Source organism: Silene latifolia, chromosome 3 (assembly GCF_048544455.1).
Source record: "Silene latifolia isolate original U9 population chromosome 3, ASM4854445v1, whole genome shotgun sequence".
Taxonomy (NCBI): domain Eukaryota; kingdom Viridiplantae; phylum Streptophyta; class Magnoliopsida; order Caryophyllales; family Caryophyllaceae; genus Silene; species Silene latifolia.
In genome coordinates this window covers 112,207,954-112,224,283 of record NC_133528.1, presented here as the reverse complement: position 1 = coordinate 112,224,283, position 16,330 = coordinate 112,207,954, and the positions used below count along the sequence as shown (strand labels likewise).

General features: G+C 33.9%; 1 protein-coding gene across 1 annotated transcript; it reads right to left on the bottom strand.

Moving 5' to 3' along the window:
* Positions 1-7,795: 7,795 nt before the first annotated feature.
* Positions 7,796-10,064, bottom strand: LOC141649508 (uncharacterized). Its single transcript, XM_074458196.1, has 7 exons — positions 9,976-10,064; positions 9,185-9,312; positions 8,995-9,067; positions 8,415-8,720; positions 8,209-8,329; positions 7,943-8,122; positions 7,796-7,858 (listed from the first exon to the last, which is right to left on the bottom strand). The coding sequence occupies exons 1-7, from the start codon at positions 10,062-10,064 to the stop codon at positions 7,796-7,798; spliced, it is 960 nt and encodes a 319-aa protein (XP_074314297.1).
* Positions 10,065-16,330: the final 6,266 nt, after the last annotated feature.

Here is a 16,330-nt window from a genome sequence, read left to right as displayed (position 1 = left end):
TGCTTCCAACTCAAAAAACTCGGCAAACTCAGGATCATCAGTTAGACTTTCGTATACCTCCACATCATCTTCTTCAAAGCTATTCTCGTCCTCTAATGGTTCTCCATGAAAAATCCAACGTGTATAGGATCGAATAAATCTCCACTTTTCTAGGTGTATTTTAACGTCCGGAAAAGCCATATACCTAATATTACCACATCTTTCACAAGGACATGGAATAATAGAAGAACCTTTCAAATTGTTCGAAACGACTTCATAAAATTCAGCTAAACCATCCTTATAGTTGGGGTCACTCATATTTGCAGCAATCATCCAAGTTCGAGTCATTTTTCTACATTCGTAATATATAGGCAACTAATTCAGAAAATCCAATAATAGGCAAACAAATAAACGAAATTCAGGAAATCAATTAAGCTAACAAATTAGATAATACCCAACAAATTCACAAATTCAAAAATTGAATAATCCTATATCTATATATAGCTTGAAAATCGTAATAAGAAATAGTTAATAAGCTAAGAAACATATATACCTGATTGATAAACACGATGGGGGAGAGAAGACGGTGACGGAGATGAAGACGGAGAGAGACGATCAGGGAGGAATATAATGGAGGATGATATTTGTGTAACAGTATTAGCTTGTGTTTGTGTTTTATAGCAGAATAAAGCGATCTGTTGTTTTTTAGATCTTCATAACTTCAATAATAACGGTTATTGCATCTACAACCGTTGTTAAAACTTAATAACAACGGGTTCTAATACAACCGTTGTAATTACTTTTCCCAAATTTTGCGCCAAATTTTTAACAACGGTTATAATGTATTACAGAGTAAACTGTTGTTATTAATTTTTATATTAGCAACGGTTGTGCAAGTGTGACCCGTTTTTAAAACGAATAACAACGGTTAATAACACATAACCGTTGTTATTAAGTTTAGTAAAATTTCGCGCAAAGATAATTATCCATTCTACAACGTCTTTTGGTGATTTTGGTGAATAAGCGTTGTTAAAGGGCCGTTGTAGTTACCTGGATTTGTAGTAGTGATAATTTATGTGATTACATGTCTCAGACCAAAATTGTCAAATGAAATACAACCAATCCAAAATTGTCTACTAATAAAACTGAACAACTAAAGGATACCGTCTGACACAGCGGAAGACTCTTCTAACTGCAAGTGATGACTCATCCCAGGTAGCCCATATGCATCATATCAAACCTGCTCAATAACTGCTCACCATCCCCGAATGGATCACCACGGTTTTACAAAACAAACAACGGGGTCAGTACTAATTACACAATACAATCCAATATGAAACAAATGCCAAACAGCTCAATCCCCACATCAAAACCCCAGTCTCCATCACCAAACTCCACCCAAATAACTACACACTAAAGTGTGTAGTTCTGCCAGAGTACCCATCGCAACAGATACTCCACACCGCCAGTGGGAGACCACAACCGTTCCCACCTAAGCCCCACTCATCTCATCGAGCGATAAACCCATGTTCTTTAATGTGCACATCCTTTATGTGGCGGGTTCCACAGAAGGCGAATCAAGAGTGTGAAGTCAGTCCCGCAAGTGACTCCACTCAGCCATGGATGCACCCCGAAGAACACAGACAATTAAACAGTAACCACAATACAATATCAACAACCGTCTGAAACAATCAACAATATGAACTTACAACCGTCTGAATCAATCAACAATCACTAACTACAACACAATCATCACAAATCATGTAATTAATACCGAGTATGGAAACCCTACCTGAAATGCAACACCACATACGGTCTTAGCAGCTAATCGGAATCTTTTCTCTACGAAACCTTCTCCTATCACATACATACATACCATCACAACCATATTCACATAAATCACCCAAAACCCCCAAATCACCCAATTAGGGTTTAACGAATATTAACAAAACAATATAAAAGTTATATGTAAAGCTTACCCTCGACGCAAGGATCACAAAGGCATAAAGAATGACGAAATCCGACACTTCTAGCTCCAGGATTTGCTAATAATGCGGCGAGGATGATTCAACGTAACTCCAAATCTTCTCTTGAAGGTTTTTAGATTGTAAAAGTGTTTTGAGAAAAGTGACGAAAGCCTTATATATCATTCCCGCATTGTTAACAAAACCCGTCAAATATCACCCGTAAATCCACTTACTCGATCGAGTAAGTCACGTACTTGATCGAGTGTCACTTACTCGATCGAGTGCCAAGGCTACTCGATCGAGTACCCTATAGGCGGATTACTGTTTTGTATACCAAACATACTTACTCGGCAGAGTAAGCCCCACTCGATAGAGTACCCAAAGACTCGTAAAATCGTAGTATTACAATAAGTTCAGGCGGCTGCTGTAGAAATGGGAGTTCAACTTTTCCATCAGAACAACAAAGTGAGAACTTATGACGTCTTGTACCACGTCTTTTATCTTTTCTCTCCTCAAACCACATCAACGCGTGACATTTCTCGCACTCATATTCTGCATCACCACAGTCCAAATATCCTTCCCATGCTAAACAGTTTTCAAAACAAAATTCATAAATTGAGACATAAAAATTAGACTACGATAACCAAAGCATGTTGCAATTCAAATGAAAAAATTAAAAGTCATGAATGAACTAACCATCATTATTTAACGGCACATAAGTATTTTGCTGAGTTCTGGAAGATTCTCCATGTGAATAGGACGCATTAAAAACACAACTACCGTGTGATTGTTCAATTTGGTTTACAGACGGATTCACTTCACTGAAAGCTTCACCATATTCAGCACATAGATCTCTGACTAAGCGCTCAACAACATCAGTCGGATTACATATATGTTTTACACAACGTTTTTAATATAAATTAAGACTTTCACGAACGTTAATACATGCTAAATGTAAAAAATTAAATATAGATATATACCTGTCACGTTGGAGGTTGCTGGCGTACAATTGACCGTATTTTGAGAAACGTCATGATGAACATTACCAGCACGTTTCTTAGAGAATCGTGACTGTATTTTTTCTCTTGTCGTTCTCGCCCGTAACTGATTAGGCGTTAGAATAAGAGTGTTGGAATATGACAGAGTTGGATCATTATAAACATTACTTGGCGGGGTTGTTATCGCTATCTGTTCACTTGCAGTTCTTCTTCTGCTTCGATGACATGGGGTATGAGAAACTGGAATTTTCACAATTGGTAATGACTTATTATAATTTTTTTAAAAGAACAAATTAAACAGGATTAAAATAAAAATTGAAAATTTTTAATATATGTATTAAAATATTAACAATTAAAAATAAAGAAGTACCCTTCGTAATGTCAGATAGCAGTACTCCAGGATTTGACATTGATTGTGGCGTATTGTCCGTAATCATCAAGTTTCGTTGTTGTATCTGAACACCTATATTGGTCAAGCATAGCGGCAAAGACGAATTATGTCAAACGTTATCTTTTAATGTACATTTTCAAAGCGTAAACTACGTGGACCGTATGCAAACATATCCCGAACAAAAATAAAAGCCCACACGATATAAAAGTTGGGCTGACAACAATACAATTTGGGCTCAACCTTTGTAGAATTCACGTCCAGCCCAACATCATAAAAAACCCTAATAATAACCCCTACTATATATACCCCTCCCAACAAATGAAACCCTAAAATTTCCGTCTCACATTCCATTACACGCCTCCATCTTTCTCTCTCCCTTTCTCTCTCTCTCTGCTTCACTCTCTGACTAAAAACCATTGTTCTCTCAGTAAAAATTACACACTCCCATCTCCTCCCTCGTGCTCCCTAATTCCGATTAGCAACCCTTCATTTTCCGACCTCTTCTTCCCGCATGCAGACGGTCATCCATGAAGATGGTGAAGGTCGAAATCTTGTTCTTAGGAGTGTTTATTGAAGATGTTGTATTAATGGTAAGTTCAATTTTACTGTATTCTTTTATGTTATTTCCGCCGCATAATAAATTGATTTCAAATTATATTCGAGTTTTTTAAAATGGTTGTTTATATTGTTAGATCTATCAATTTTATGACATATTTGAGTTAATGCTAATTACAAAATCGACATAGAAATTTTTTTTTAAGATCAATTTCACTGCTTGCTTATTTACAATGACTTTTTATTAGATCTATGAGTTTATTAGATACACATGCAATTAACAATTTCAAATCAGTTTTTCTTAAGATTTATTGCATTTTTTTCGTAATATAGTAAATCTGTTGATTACAGATCTAATTAATGCAAAATGATCTGTGCGTTTTGTTTTTGTTAATTTTTATTGCGCTTATTGAAGATGTTCTATACATGGCGTTTTGGTTAAATATTAATTGCTTTGCCGACATCTTTTCTCACATGCAGATTGACATTCATGAAGAAGGTGAAGGCTTCCAACTGTGGTTTTTAAATGCGTCTATTGAAGATGATCTATTGATGGTGATTGCCTTATTCATCTCTTCTTTTATGTCTTTTTCGCCTCCTAAATTCATTTTTTCACATGATATTTGATTTATTATAAATTGAATGATTAGATGCTTACATGTGACAATTGATAAATTAATATTTAAGATAAATTTAATTGATTACATTTTTCGACACTTTTTTTATTAGATCTATGAGTATATTGACTTAAAAATGCTATAAACAATTAAAAAATCCTATTTTGTTAATATCTATTGCGACTTTGTGCATAATGTATTAGATCTGTTTGATGTTAAAAATTTATTAATTGAGTTGTTATGCTGTTAGTCATGATTTTTTATCACTGTTATTCAAAATATTGCCTAAACATGAACGGTCGAATGTTCTGATGTTCATTTAAACAATGACTACTGTTATTAAACATTGAATATGAAATTTCCGTGGTTGTTGCATGGTTTTTTATTTTTATTACTTAAGAATGAATGATCCGTGGTTCTTGCATGTTTTTTAAATTGGATACTTTAAATTCATAATCATAGAACTGTGGTTTGTAGCATGATTTTCAAGTCAGAAGACATAGATCTATGCATGTAAAAAAAATCCAAGTTTATTCTCTGACATTTGTTCAAAACATGTTCAAAATTATGCTGCAAGGGTGTTTTGATACGTCTTTTGGTGTTCTCAATGAATGAATATGATATGTTTCTCCACGTCATTGCATTTATTGAGTATTCAATTTTTTTGTTATTTCAAAAATTAAATTACCACTTTTATTAGATTATTGGATAAATATAAAACCGAATGTAAATTTGAAAATTGCATCATTAATTTCTGTACTATTTTATCTGTAGAAAAATGTTAACAAATTTTACCCGTCCACAACTTAAAATCGTGTAGGAGTCCAATTGACTCTGACCTAACCCAATTCTATCACCTAAACCAACCAAATTATGGCTCACATAGCCCAACCCAATCCAGTCAGACCTAACACAATTTCAACATGAGTTTAACCCAACCCAACCTATCTTCAAATGATCCCATGGCAGATAAACCTGAGTCAAGCCAACCTGACGTTACCCGGCACATCCAAATCTGAGTTGACCCTAACCCTACATGAGTTGACCCGACCCAAGTCAACCCAAGTTCACCTAACCCAACCAAACTCGACAGGGTTGACATAATCCAACCCAAACCAACATGGGTTTACATAATCCACTCCAACCCATCATGGGTTGACCCAACCCAACTCAACCAACCCAACAGTTGACCTAACCCAATTGAACCAACCCAACATGGGTTGACCTAACTCAACCCAACATGGGTTGACCTAACCCAACCCAACAGTTGACCTAACCCAACTCAACCAACCCAACATGGACTGACCAAACCCAACCCAACCCAAATGGTTGACCTAACCCAACCCAACCCAACTGGTTGACCTAACCCAACCCAACTGGGGTTGACCTAACCTATCCTTTTTAACAATGTTGACCCAACCTGTTGCCACCTGACTTAACCCAACTGTCGTCTTTCAGACTCCGGTTTCAATTAAGGCAATTATAAATTATCAATCAATTTGTTACATTTCTGAACTCATTTTGCTTGCACAATTGTCAGTTGTATTCTAATATATACAAATCATACTAATTGTTCTACACTTGTTTGCAGATCATTTATCGACATGTGAAAAGTTAACTACGTTTCCTGATTTTATTCTTGTAATATACCTTTCAATTTTATATTACCCTTTCTGGGAAGATAATTTACTAACATTTGGTATGTTGCTTGTTGTAGACACATACTGAAGGTTTCAAAAATCTAAGTTAAGTGATATTTAATCATTGTTTGTTTATAAAACTTTCCTTTTTAAGTTATACTCATGAACTTAATACTAATGAAAATGTTTTATTAAATTGCAGGATATGGGATCAGTCTTTTTTTCTAGGGAAGCATATGCATATTGTTCATGAAAGATAGATGATGTTAAGTAATCAATAACACTTTGTAACAAATTTTTTTAATTTATAGAAAAAATTAAAGAAACATATTGTTTTCCGTGTTCATTCCATGCTGCCTTCTCCTTTTTTTTTGGCTTCTACTTGAATTCGCCTTTTCCATGTTTAACCCATCAATATTTTGATGCTTCTCAAGATGATTGAACTTTAATCGAACTTTAAAATCTGGTAAACTATGTGCAAAATTTGACAGTTTCTAGTTGCTTATCTATTTAATTGAACTTTAAAAACTGGTAATCTAAATATGCGTTTGATTGATTTGTATTCTATAAATGCATTTCTGGCCATTGTTTGGAAATGATTTGCTTCCATTTCTCACCTGTATGCATAACTACTTAGTTCAGTTTACTCCACAATTGCCCACTAACTTATAAACTGCACGTAGTGCATCATGCTTAGTTAAACATAACTGTTTAAACCGTCAGTTAACCTGAACAAAATTGACATTGTTTTTCCAGATGTTTTTGTTTACACGTTCCCTGACTAAGCTACAATAACATTTTCAAAACTTGTTATAAATTTGTGCAATTCTATACATCTGTTTTTTAATTCCATGTTTTTCAATATATGTCAATTACTCGTCCAGAATTATTTGTTTACTCGTTGGTTGGATAATGAATGTACTCTAATACTGTTGTCTGAAAAAAAAAACGTGTTCCTTTGGTAATTACTTCACTTATTAATGACTAATGACATGTATCGTAAATTGGAAATGAAAAGTAACGAATGAAATTTGATAATGTTGAGAAAATTACATTAATTCTTCGTGAAATTGAAATACAATAGTAGAAACGTAGAACATAAATAAGGTTTATGTAGTGATGTTGCTAGCTTATCCAATATGATGCATCATTGTCATCTACTTGCTTGTTTAATATTGCATCCAATCTTTGCTGTCCGTAAAGCTCCATATTTGAAGTGTAGTAGCATCCTTTTGTCCTTCAGCTTCTTGGATTGTCTGCATAATAAACTTGCTACACATCTACCTTAACTATGACTACCTAAATTGTTCTATTACAACTTGAAATTACCTTGGTCCAAAACAGTACAGAAAACAACAAAGTCCAAAAACAAAAACACAAATGTTCTTTAAAAATGTGGTCCAGAAATTGCTTAATAGTTGAAATGTTTTTTAGAACGCCATAGGCTGCTTGCCCATCTTAATTTTCTTCAGTTTTTTTGCAGATGATTTCTCAGATGCCTCAGCCATCTCCACGACACCTTTCTATGGCGTCATCTCTTGAGAATGCAGCACAGGTTTGGACTCAACTATCTCTCTCATTTTCTCGTAACAAAAGAAATGGTTACTGAAAAAGCCATTAGTATTAAAAAATTAGTTGCAGTTAAAATTCAATTCACCATCATTGAGTCGGTTCTCGATGTGTCCCTTGTCGAAGTTGAAATAGCTTGTTCCTAAAAGAGAGGACGATATTTATTAGTAAAACGAAACAAAAAAATGTAATGTGTGTATATATTAGTCATTAATTGATGCCATACCTTTCTTGCATTATTCATGGCATCCCACTTAGCAATTGTTCTTGGATCATCACATAAACTGATCATCCCAAATGAGTTTGATTTTTGCTCAATGTTAAACAATTGAGTAACCCTTATTTTTGCCACAAATGTCCTGTCAAGTAAAGGCCTGAAATATGGGGGAGGGACGACAGTGTATATCTGAAATGATATGTAAACATTAATCAATAACATTATAACTTGCTTTTATATTTCTGCAAATTATATGTAAATGAGTTTAAAGTTACCTCATCTTCATCAAGGATTGCTTGTGCTGTTTTCCCAAGCAAATCAGCCATTACATCATCCGAAATAATGAATTCAACCAAATCTGGAGCTTCATATGTAACAAAAAACATAACTTGAAACCTGCAAGATAGTTCTTGTTTAAAATGTATTCAATTTTGTACTTGTTTGAAGAACTATTGAATAAGCTATTAGTAATTATTTAAACCTTGGAATTGCTGATGGCACGTCCAAACCCTTCATTGTGCAATTGTTGTTAACTTTTTCCTTGTCACAATACCACAACCTATCCTCCCCTTGCTTCACTTTTGATCTGCATTCTTTGCATGAGTAGTAATACCAACTATTACCAGATGTATCTAACTTAATAATCTTTGCCATTGTGACATATGCCCCTCCTTTGGTTAAATTTGATATCTCTGATAAAGTTTTGATGTTTGCACTTGCGAGGATGGGAGGATGGTGCCCAGTAGTTTCTGGAGCCCCAAAGACGGGCTCATCATCATCTGGAAAACTGGTAAGAAAAATGGCTTAATTAATTTAAGCTAAGCTGAAATGGGAAAGTAAAAAAAAAATTCAATTCAAAGTGTTTCTGGACTCTATTTGGACTGTTTCATTTTGTGTATTTTTCTGGACTGCTTCTGGACTGTTTCATTTTCTTGACGGTTTATGGACTATTTCATGTTCTTGTGCATTTTTCTGGTCAATAACTATGATTGCATTTACTATTGCCCTAAAGACGATCACATCACATAAAATGGATTTAGTTGTCATAACTATTGTTGAACATGTTCACCTCATTCATATCTGGATTAACCAATATCTTTGTTGCACCCCATGTTGATGTGATGCTAACTTCCCCTGCATAGTAGAACATAATGAGTGAATTTTATTCCAACATTTTTTTTCTTATACGTTGAATGTAATCAAAGTGCTTGTATTGCTGAAATTGCTTTTTGAAGGACCAGAATTTTATACCTTCATAAACAGAACGTTTCACGAATAGCATAACCAACGTTGGCTTTGGTTTGTTAATGAACTCTTGCTCGATTTCTGAAATTTGCTCAACATAGTCCCCCAACAATGAGCAGCACAAGTTTTGGTTCCTGAAAAAACAGTTTGTAATGATTATGTTGTGATTGTGTTAAGTTTAATATATCGTTTATAGAATATAGTTCGTTACAGTTAACTTACAGATTATTGCCCAAAACAATAGTCCACCTTCTCTTGCCATGGCTGTCTTTTATTGGATAAACGTGCTCCAACCTTCCAATTACGTCTGGCCCAGAATTCTTGACTCTTGTTAGTTAACATTTATGGTGCATATATGAAAACAAAATCTAGGCAATTGCTGCTTACCAATATAAAGTCTATTCGGCATTGCACCAAAGGCCCCCTCATTAAAAGTGTAGAAATCATGGGTAGAAAGCGGTATATCTGCATTAGGAATGGGTACCAACCTAGTGTTGTACTCGAACCAAATCTTGCATGGGTGAATTGTTGCCCTGTCAAGTCCTACTCGGTTTGATGATATGCTAAACCTTCTTATTTAGTATGTGCTCCCTTCATTAAGGTGCTCTAAGAAAAGGTGAGTCAGCCTCTGGTTGATTGATGCCTGAATGGTGTCTCCCTGCATTCATTCATATTAGTTAATCACTTGTCACAATTATTTAAAAATTGCCACAGAAAAAAGGAGACTTACATTTTCGTCGATTAGGATGAGTTCTACCCCTTTCACGTCATTAGGATTTGCCTCCGACTTTCTGTACCACAATCTCATAACCCTAACAGTTAGTTGCTCCGTCCTCGCTGTTTCTTTGGTGATGCTCGAAATTGGAATACTCTGGATGTGTGCCATAATATCAAGGTTTTGTTTATCTTTGCAATGTTGAGTTTTTTGTGACATGCTTTGAATGTTTGCACTTCTATTTATAAGCCAATATAACCACTTATTAAACCCTAATTCCCCACTACTGCCATTAGCCCACAACTTCACTCCTTTAAAACTGCTATAACTGTTGCCATGACATATTTAACTGCATATGCCATTATCTCAGAATAAGCTGATTATCTGATTTTAATGCAGTTTGGTCCAAGTGTATTTATCATGACGATATTAACGTTGCCTATCATTCCTACTTGTAGAAGTAGAAATTACTCGGTAGCCTATCATTGTCATCTTCCGAATTCGGAATGCGAGATTGATAGTAAAATTGCCAAAAGTTTTGCTCCAAGTACATAAATCCTCGGTGATGAACGGCTTTCTATACAGATATGAGAGGATTATTTTTTTTATAAAAAAACATATTTTAAAGTTTTTCGACTTTTACCTTATCGTGTTGTTATGATTAAAAAAATATTTATTATAACAATTGTGAATTATTTATTAAAAAAAATTAATCACTTGTAAATTAAATTAAAATTTATTTATTTGTTTTTTTAGAGTAAAAAAAAATTAAAATTTGCTTTAAGTGCTAGTTGACGACTAAATTAACTCGGTTGCCTATCATTGTCACCTACAATTTTCGGTGTGCGCGGCTGATAGTTAAGTTGCCGAGTTTTATATTCCAAGTAAATATTCCGTCATGATTGATTTTTTGAAAAAAAAAAAAAATTTGTACCCTGTAGTTTTAAAAAACTATGTTGTGATGTTGTTGCTGCATGGTACAATAATATTAACAAAAATACATGTAATTCATTTTTGTAATTCATTTGCGTTTTATGTTCGATCCCGTATATATAATTCCTTCCTGAAATTATGTAATTATATTATTGTGTAATTTTGTTTTAAAAATTATGTACTTCAATTTCATTTACTCACATTTGTAATTTATTTTGCGTATATGTTATTAATTTTATTTACACGGAATGTATAAAAATTTTCATAATATTAATTCGAAGAATTTTTTCATAATATGATTTCATAGAATTTGTTGCAAGACGGAATTTATCGCATGTTTAAAAACACGGATATCTGAATAAATAAATACATTGCACACTCCTGGGTCCCACCCATGGATTTCCAAAAAAAAAAATACTGCATTAATGACGTGGCGCGCTGAGGAATGAGTATTGTCTTTTATATTAATATAGATAAGATTAGTCAAGGAACTATAAGATAATACTCCCCCTGTGCAGGTCATTTGTTATCCTATTTCATTTTGGGGTGTCTTAGTCAATTGTTGTCCTTTCTATTTTAAGAAAAAAATTGATGAACAATTTCACCATTCACACTCAATTTGATCCACATGCCATTTTGTAATTAGCCCTCTCGTCTTTCCTTGGTCTTTGTACCATAATCAAAGGATAACAATTAAACAGGACGGAGGGAGTACTAATCCTCTGTCTACTAAAAGAATAGGTAAATCTAAAGATTTTCCTACTTAAATCATTATCCTACAAATTGGGCTTAACATTTTTGGATATTCTAAATAAATGTTGGGCTTTCCATATACTCTACAACTCTTATGTGGGCAATCATTATAGAGAAATTTATTCTTTCAATTATTTTGGACTACCATAGAAATTAATGTAAGTAGGTTTAAACCCGTGTAATTCATGGGCTGTTCTAATTTGTAGTTTTAATTTTCAAATGATTTAAGAATATATGAATTAAACACAATAAATTACTCCCTCCCATCCACACCAAATGTTACATTGACTTTATCACACTTGTCGAGATGTGTTTTGTAACGTGAATATCTTTAGTTATACATTATAAAAAATTATAAAAATTTGATTCTTATAGCATTTATGACGATAAACCAAACAAGATCTCACATGACTATATTTTCTCTTATAGATTAAGAATAATTTCAAAGATTCTCTACCACCATGAATAGTGCCAAAAAGTCAATGTAACCTTTGGTGTGGATGAGAGGGAGTATATTATACTTCATATAAGTGTTTGTTTTATATTAGTATTATAATTTTACATCTAGATTTAATTGAATAAATGATTAGTTATCACATGAGAATATACTAAAACTCTTTTAAACATGTAAGTAAGTTATCGCGATTTTATGTTTTTTAAATTAAGTAAGCACAAAAAATGGGGGGAATTCTGCGTTGCACATATGTGTTTTTGCGGTTCAATGATGTTCCCCTCCTTTTTCGCAAATTATCTTTTGTACCCCATTTTTAATAACATATAACTGTAACTATGTAGTGTAATTCTGTGATTATGGATTGAATATTGCATCTGTCATGGTTGGTCAGATGGAGTGAGGCTGGATTGACTTCATGCCCGATTCATATTTACTTGTTTACCCATCAATAATTAAACTAATTTATGATTTATGATATTGTTACCACACTTTATAGATTGTTTATTCGGCTGGAAAATTTTGACCCGACGACCTGTTTGACCTTAACCCAAAATGACACGTTATTTTATGGTCGAAACTCGACTCGAATTGATCGAGCCGTTGGATCAAAGTTAAATCAAAAATTTTATTAAAATATTAATATTTATAATACATTATATTTGAAACAATAGTTAAAAAATTATTTTTAATATTTAAAAATTACAAATACAATTAAAAAAATTAGTTTTATATAACTTTTACCACACTTAGTAATAAATAATTACCAAAAAAAGACTTTATTTCTTTAATTATGTAAATATTTTTCAAATATGCTTTACTCAAAAAAAATATATTTTAAATATTAATTTAACTAAAATATTGATTTTAAATATGTTTTGCTTTTTTTAAAAAAAAAATTATTAAAAATGGCGTTAGAAACCATTTCTTGACCTGTATTCTTACCCTAATCCGACCCCTCACTCACTCGTATTTGACCGAACTCGTATTATGACCCGACCCAGGATCCAACCCGTCTGACAGGTCTATTGTAATACTACGGATTTTATTAAGTTGTATACTCGACCGAGTAGAGCCTACTCGGCCGAGTAGCGTTAATTGTGGAGTCTGTTTTGGTTCTGCCGAGGAATACTCGGCCGAGTATGGAGAATACTCGACCGAGTAGAGGATACTCGGCCGAGTATAGCTTTACTCGACCGAGTATCCGGTCTGGCGAATGTTATTTTAGCGGTTTGATGCGGGAGTGTTTAGGGTTATTTTATATTCGACGTCAGTTTCTAAAACGTCATTTTTAACCCTAATTATTTTACGATTACTCTAATCACTCCCTAATCACTCCCTAATCATCCCCGAATCTCGTTATGTGTGCAAATCTTTGTGGTCCTTGCGTGTAGTCTCTTATTCTACTATTGGTAAGTTTCATTCCCTTGTCATTTGTATTCTTTTGGGGTTACTGTATATAGGGAATTGGGAAATATGGGGTATTGTGCAATGTGTAATTGTGTTATGTGGTTATTGTATAGGAGAAGACTTCATAGAGGAGCCTTTCTGATTGTTCGGTTTCCGTTCTACTGTTGATTGCTAAGGTAAGGTTTTTCTACTCAGTTCACTGTTCATTGTTTAAGACTTGATTGTTTTGTGATTATTGTTATCTGCTGATCATCGGAGTATGGGCGTTGTTTTGACGGTGTTGGTGTGGAGGTGTTGTGACAGCTGTGATGCTGTGTGTTTGTGATTGTGGTGGAGTCACTTGCGGGAGTGGCTTCACACCCTAGTTCGCCCTCCGTGGAACCCGCCACGGGAGGGGATGTGCACATTAAGGGACAAAGATTGTTAGTCGCTCGTTGATGAGCTAGACTAGGTGGGATCGGCTGCGGTCACCCACTGGCGGCGAGGATTACCTGTTGTGATGGGTAATCTGGCAGGGCTACACACTTCGGTGTGTAGTCGGTTACTGTGTGAGATCGGGAGACTGGGGTATGAGGATGATCAGCTGGTTACCGTGTTTGTTTGTCTTATAGTGATTGAGTAATACTGACCCCGTTGTTGTTTGTGGAATCTGCTATGATCCATTCGGGGATGGTGAACAGACTTGACGATGGTGAGCAGACTTGACAGGTATTGCTATTGGTGAGCTTGGGGCAGTCATGGGAGAGTTGTCATCACCGGTCGTAGCATCACCGTCCGAGTCTTTGTTTGATTTCTTAGTTGTCAGACATTTGTTTTATTTTATTGAAACAGTTTGGTATTTGGTTGATGTAAACTTTATACTTTATAGTACTTTAATAAATGTGCTCAGTTCAGACGCTTTTGATATGTACTAGCCTCGGGCAACCGAGATGGTAACACACTTTCATGGTAGGGTGGTCTTGGTAAGGCACCTTGGTATGAGGGGGTGTTACATCTATATGGTGATAGTAGCCATATTTGCCGAGCACAATAACTCAATAGCACAACAGCCGGCTATCCGTCATATTTTCCATCCATGTCGTTGACGATATTCCGACCAAATCACCAGCCTAAGCCTTGTCGTTTTCCTCCCTCTTCTTAACTATGGGTTCTCGGTCTTCTCGCCTCCCTATTCCCCCTTTTTACGAAGGATACTGTGGTTTAATTATTTCGGGATCATAACTTGCGTCGGACATCCACGTTGGTGGTTTAAACCCGATCAATTGGTGGTCGCGTAGAACGTAGTCGGTGGTTATGACTTGCGTTGGTTACGACTTAGGCGAGCCTAGCGGACCGGGGGATGGTGGTTTGGTTCGGGTGGTGGTTCAGATGGCAATAGAAGTGGGAATGTAGGTGGCCGTCGATTGTTAGTTGTGGTAGTGGAGTGGTGGTCGCAGATGTTTAAAAATGGTGGTGCTCATCCTCGATGGTCAATGGTGGTAGTTAGCAGCATGCATGATCCAAATTAACGTCACCTAGACAAAGCCACATAGGATCCAAAAAGCCACCTAGATTAAAATTTAATGTGACGTGGCATATTTAAATGTGATGTTGCATATTTTTAATGTGACAAGGCGAATTAATGTGACATGGATTATCAAATTATTATTACATGACATTAATTTAAATCATTTATCTATAAATTAATTTAATTCACTTATATCTATAATATGAAAGGATATTATCATTATTTTTAAATTAATTTTGTATACTAAATATATTGTCTTCCAAAATTTATATAACCCTTACAAATTTACATCAAATTTCATAATTTATAATTAATATTGACATTTTAATTGAAATTTTAATAATAAAATAGGTTAATAAATTTCATAATTTATAATTAAAATTGAAATTTTAATTGAAATTGAAATTTTTGTAATAAAATATGTTAAGGAACTAATTAAACCTCTTCATATTACTAAACACTCACCATTATTAACATTTTCTTATTTAATTCATTGTTTTTAAAAAAATGTAATAAAACCTATTAATAAATTAATTAAACCTGTCTACCTTTTGATGATAAGTAGGTCATTAGAATTGGTGTGACCAATTCGATAATTTGTTGTTTGGATTGAGAAAACATGTATGTGGGCTTCAGTTTATTAATGAAATTCTTACTTTCTACCAAAAAAGAAAAAAAAATTAATTAAACCTCTTCATATTACTGAACACCCACCATTATTAATATTTTCCGATTTAATTTTTGTTTTTAATTAAACATGGTAATAAATTGATTAAAACTCTTCATAATACTTAACACACATCAAATTAATTAAAAGTTTTTCCTATTTAATTAAATTTTTGTATTATAATATGTTAATAATTTTATTAATTATATTAAAACTCTTTATATTACTCAACATCCATAATTTGTCCTATTAAATTCATCTCTTGAGGTCCTCGAAAATCAATTATCTAATATAATAATACCACAAAATAAATTAAAAATTAAATTAAATTATGGGAATTTATGGTTGTGTAATGACTATAAAACCTACAATACCTATAATATTTTCTATTCACTTACTTCATATAAAATATAAACCATTTGTCGTGAGTTTATAAGTTGTGGATTGTATTTTATGGTTTAATTTATTTATTTGATTATATTGAGTATTATTGTCGAGTATTATTGTCGAGTATTGTTATTGTTGTTGTTATTGTTGTTGTTGTTGTTGTTGTTGTTGTTGTTGTTGTTGTTGTTGTTGTTGTTGTTGTTGTTGTTGTTGTTGCTGCTGCTGCTGCTGCTGCTGTGTCCAATAAAGTATATTTTAATTTGTTATGTTGTTGGTTTTATGAATCGTTTGCTTTATATTTGAATTCATGTTTTCCAGTTGGTTTAATT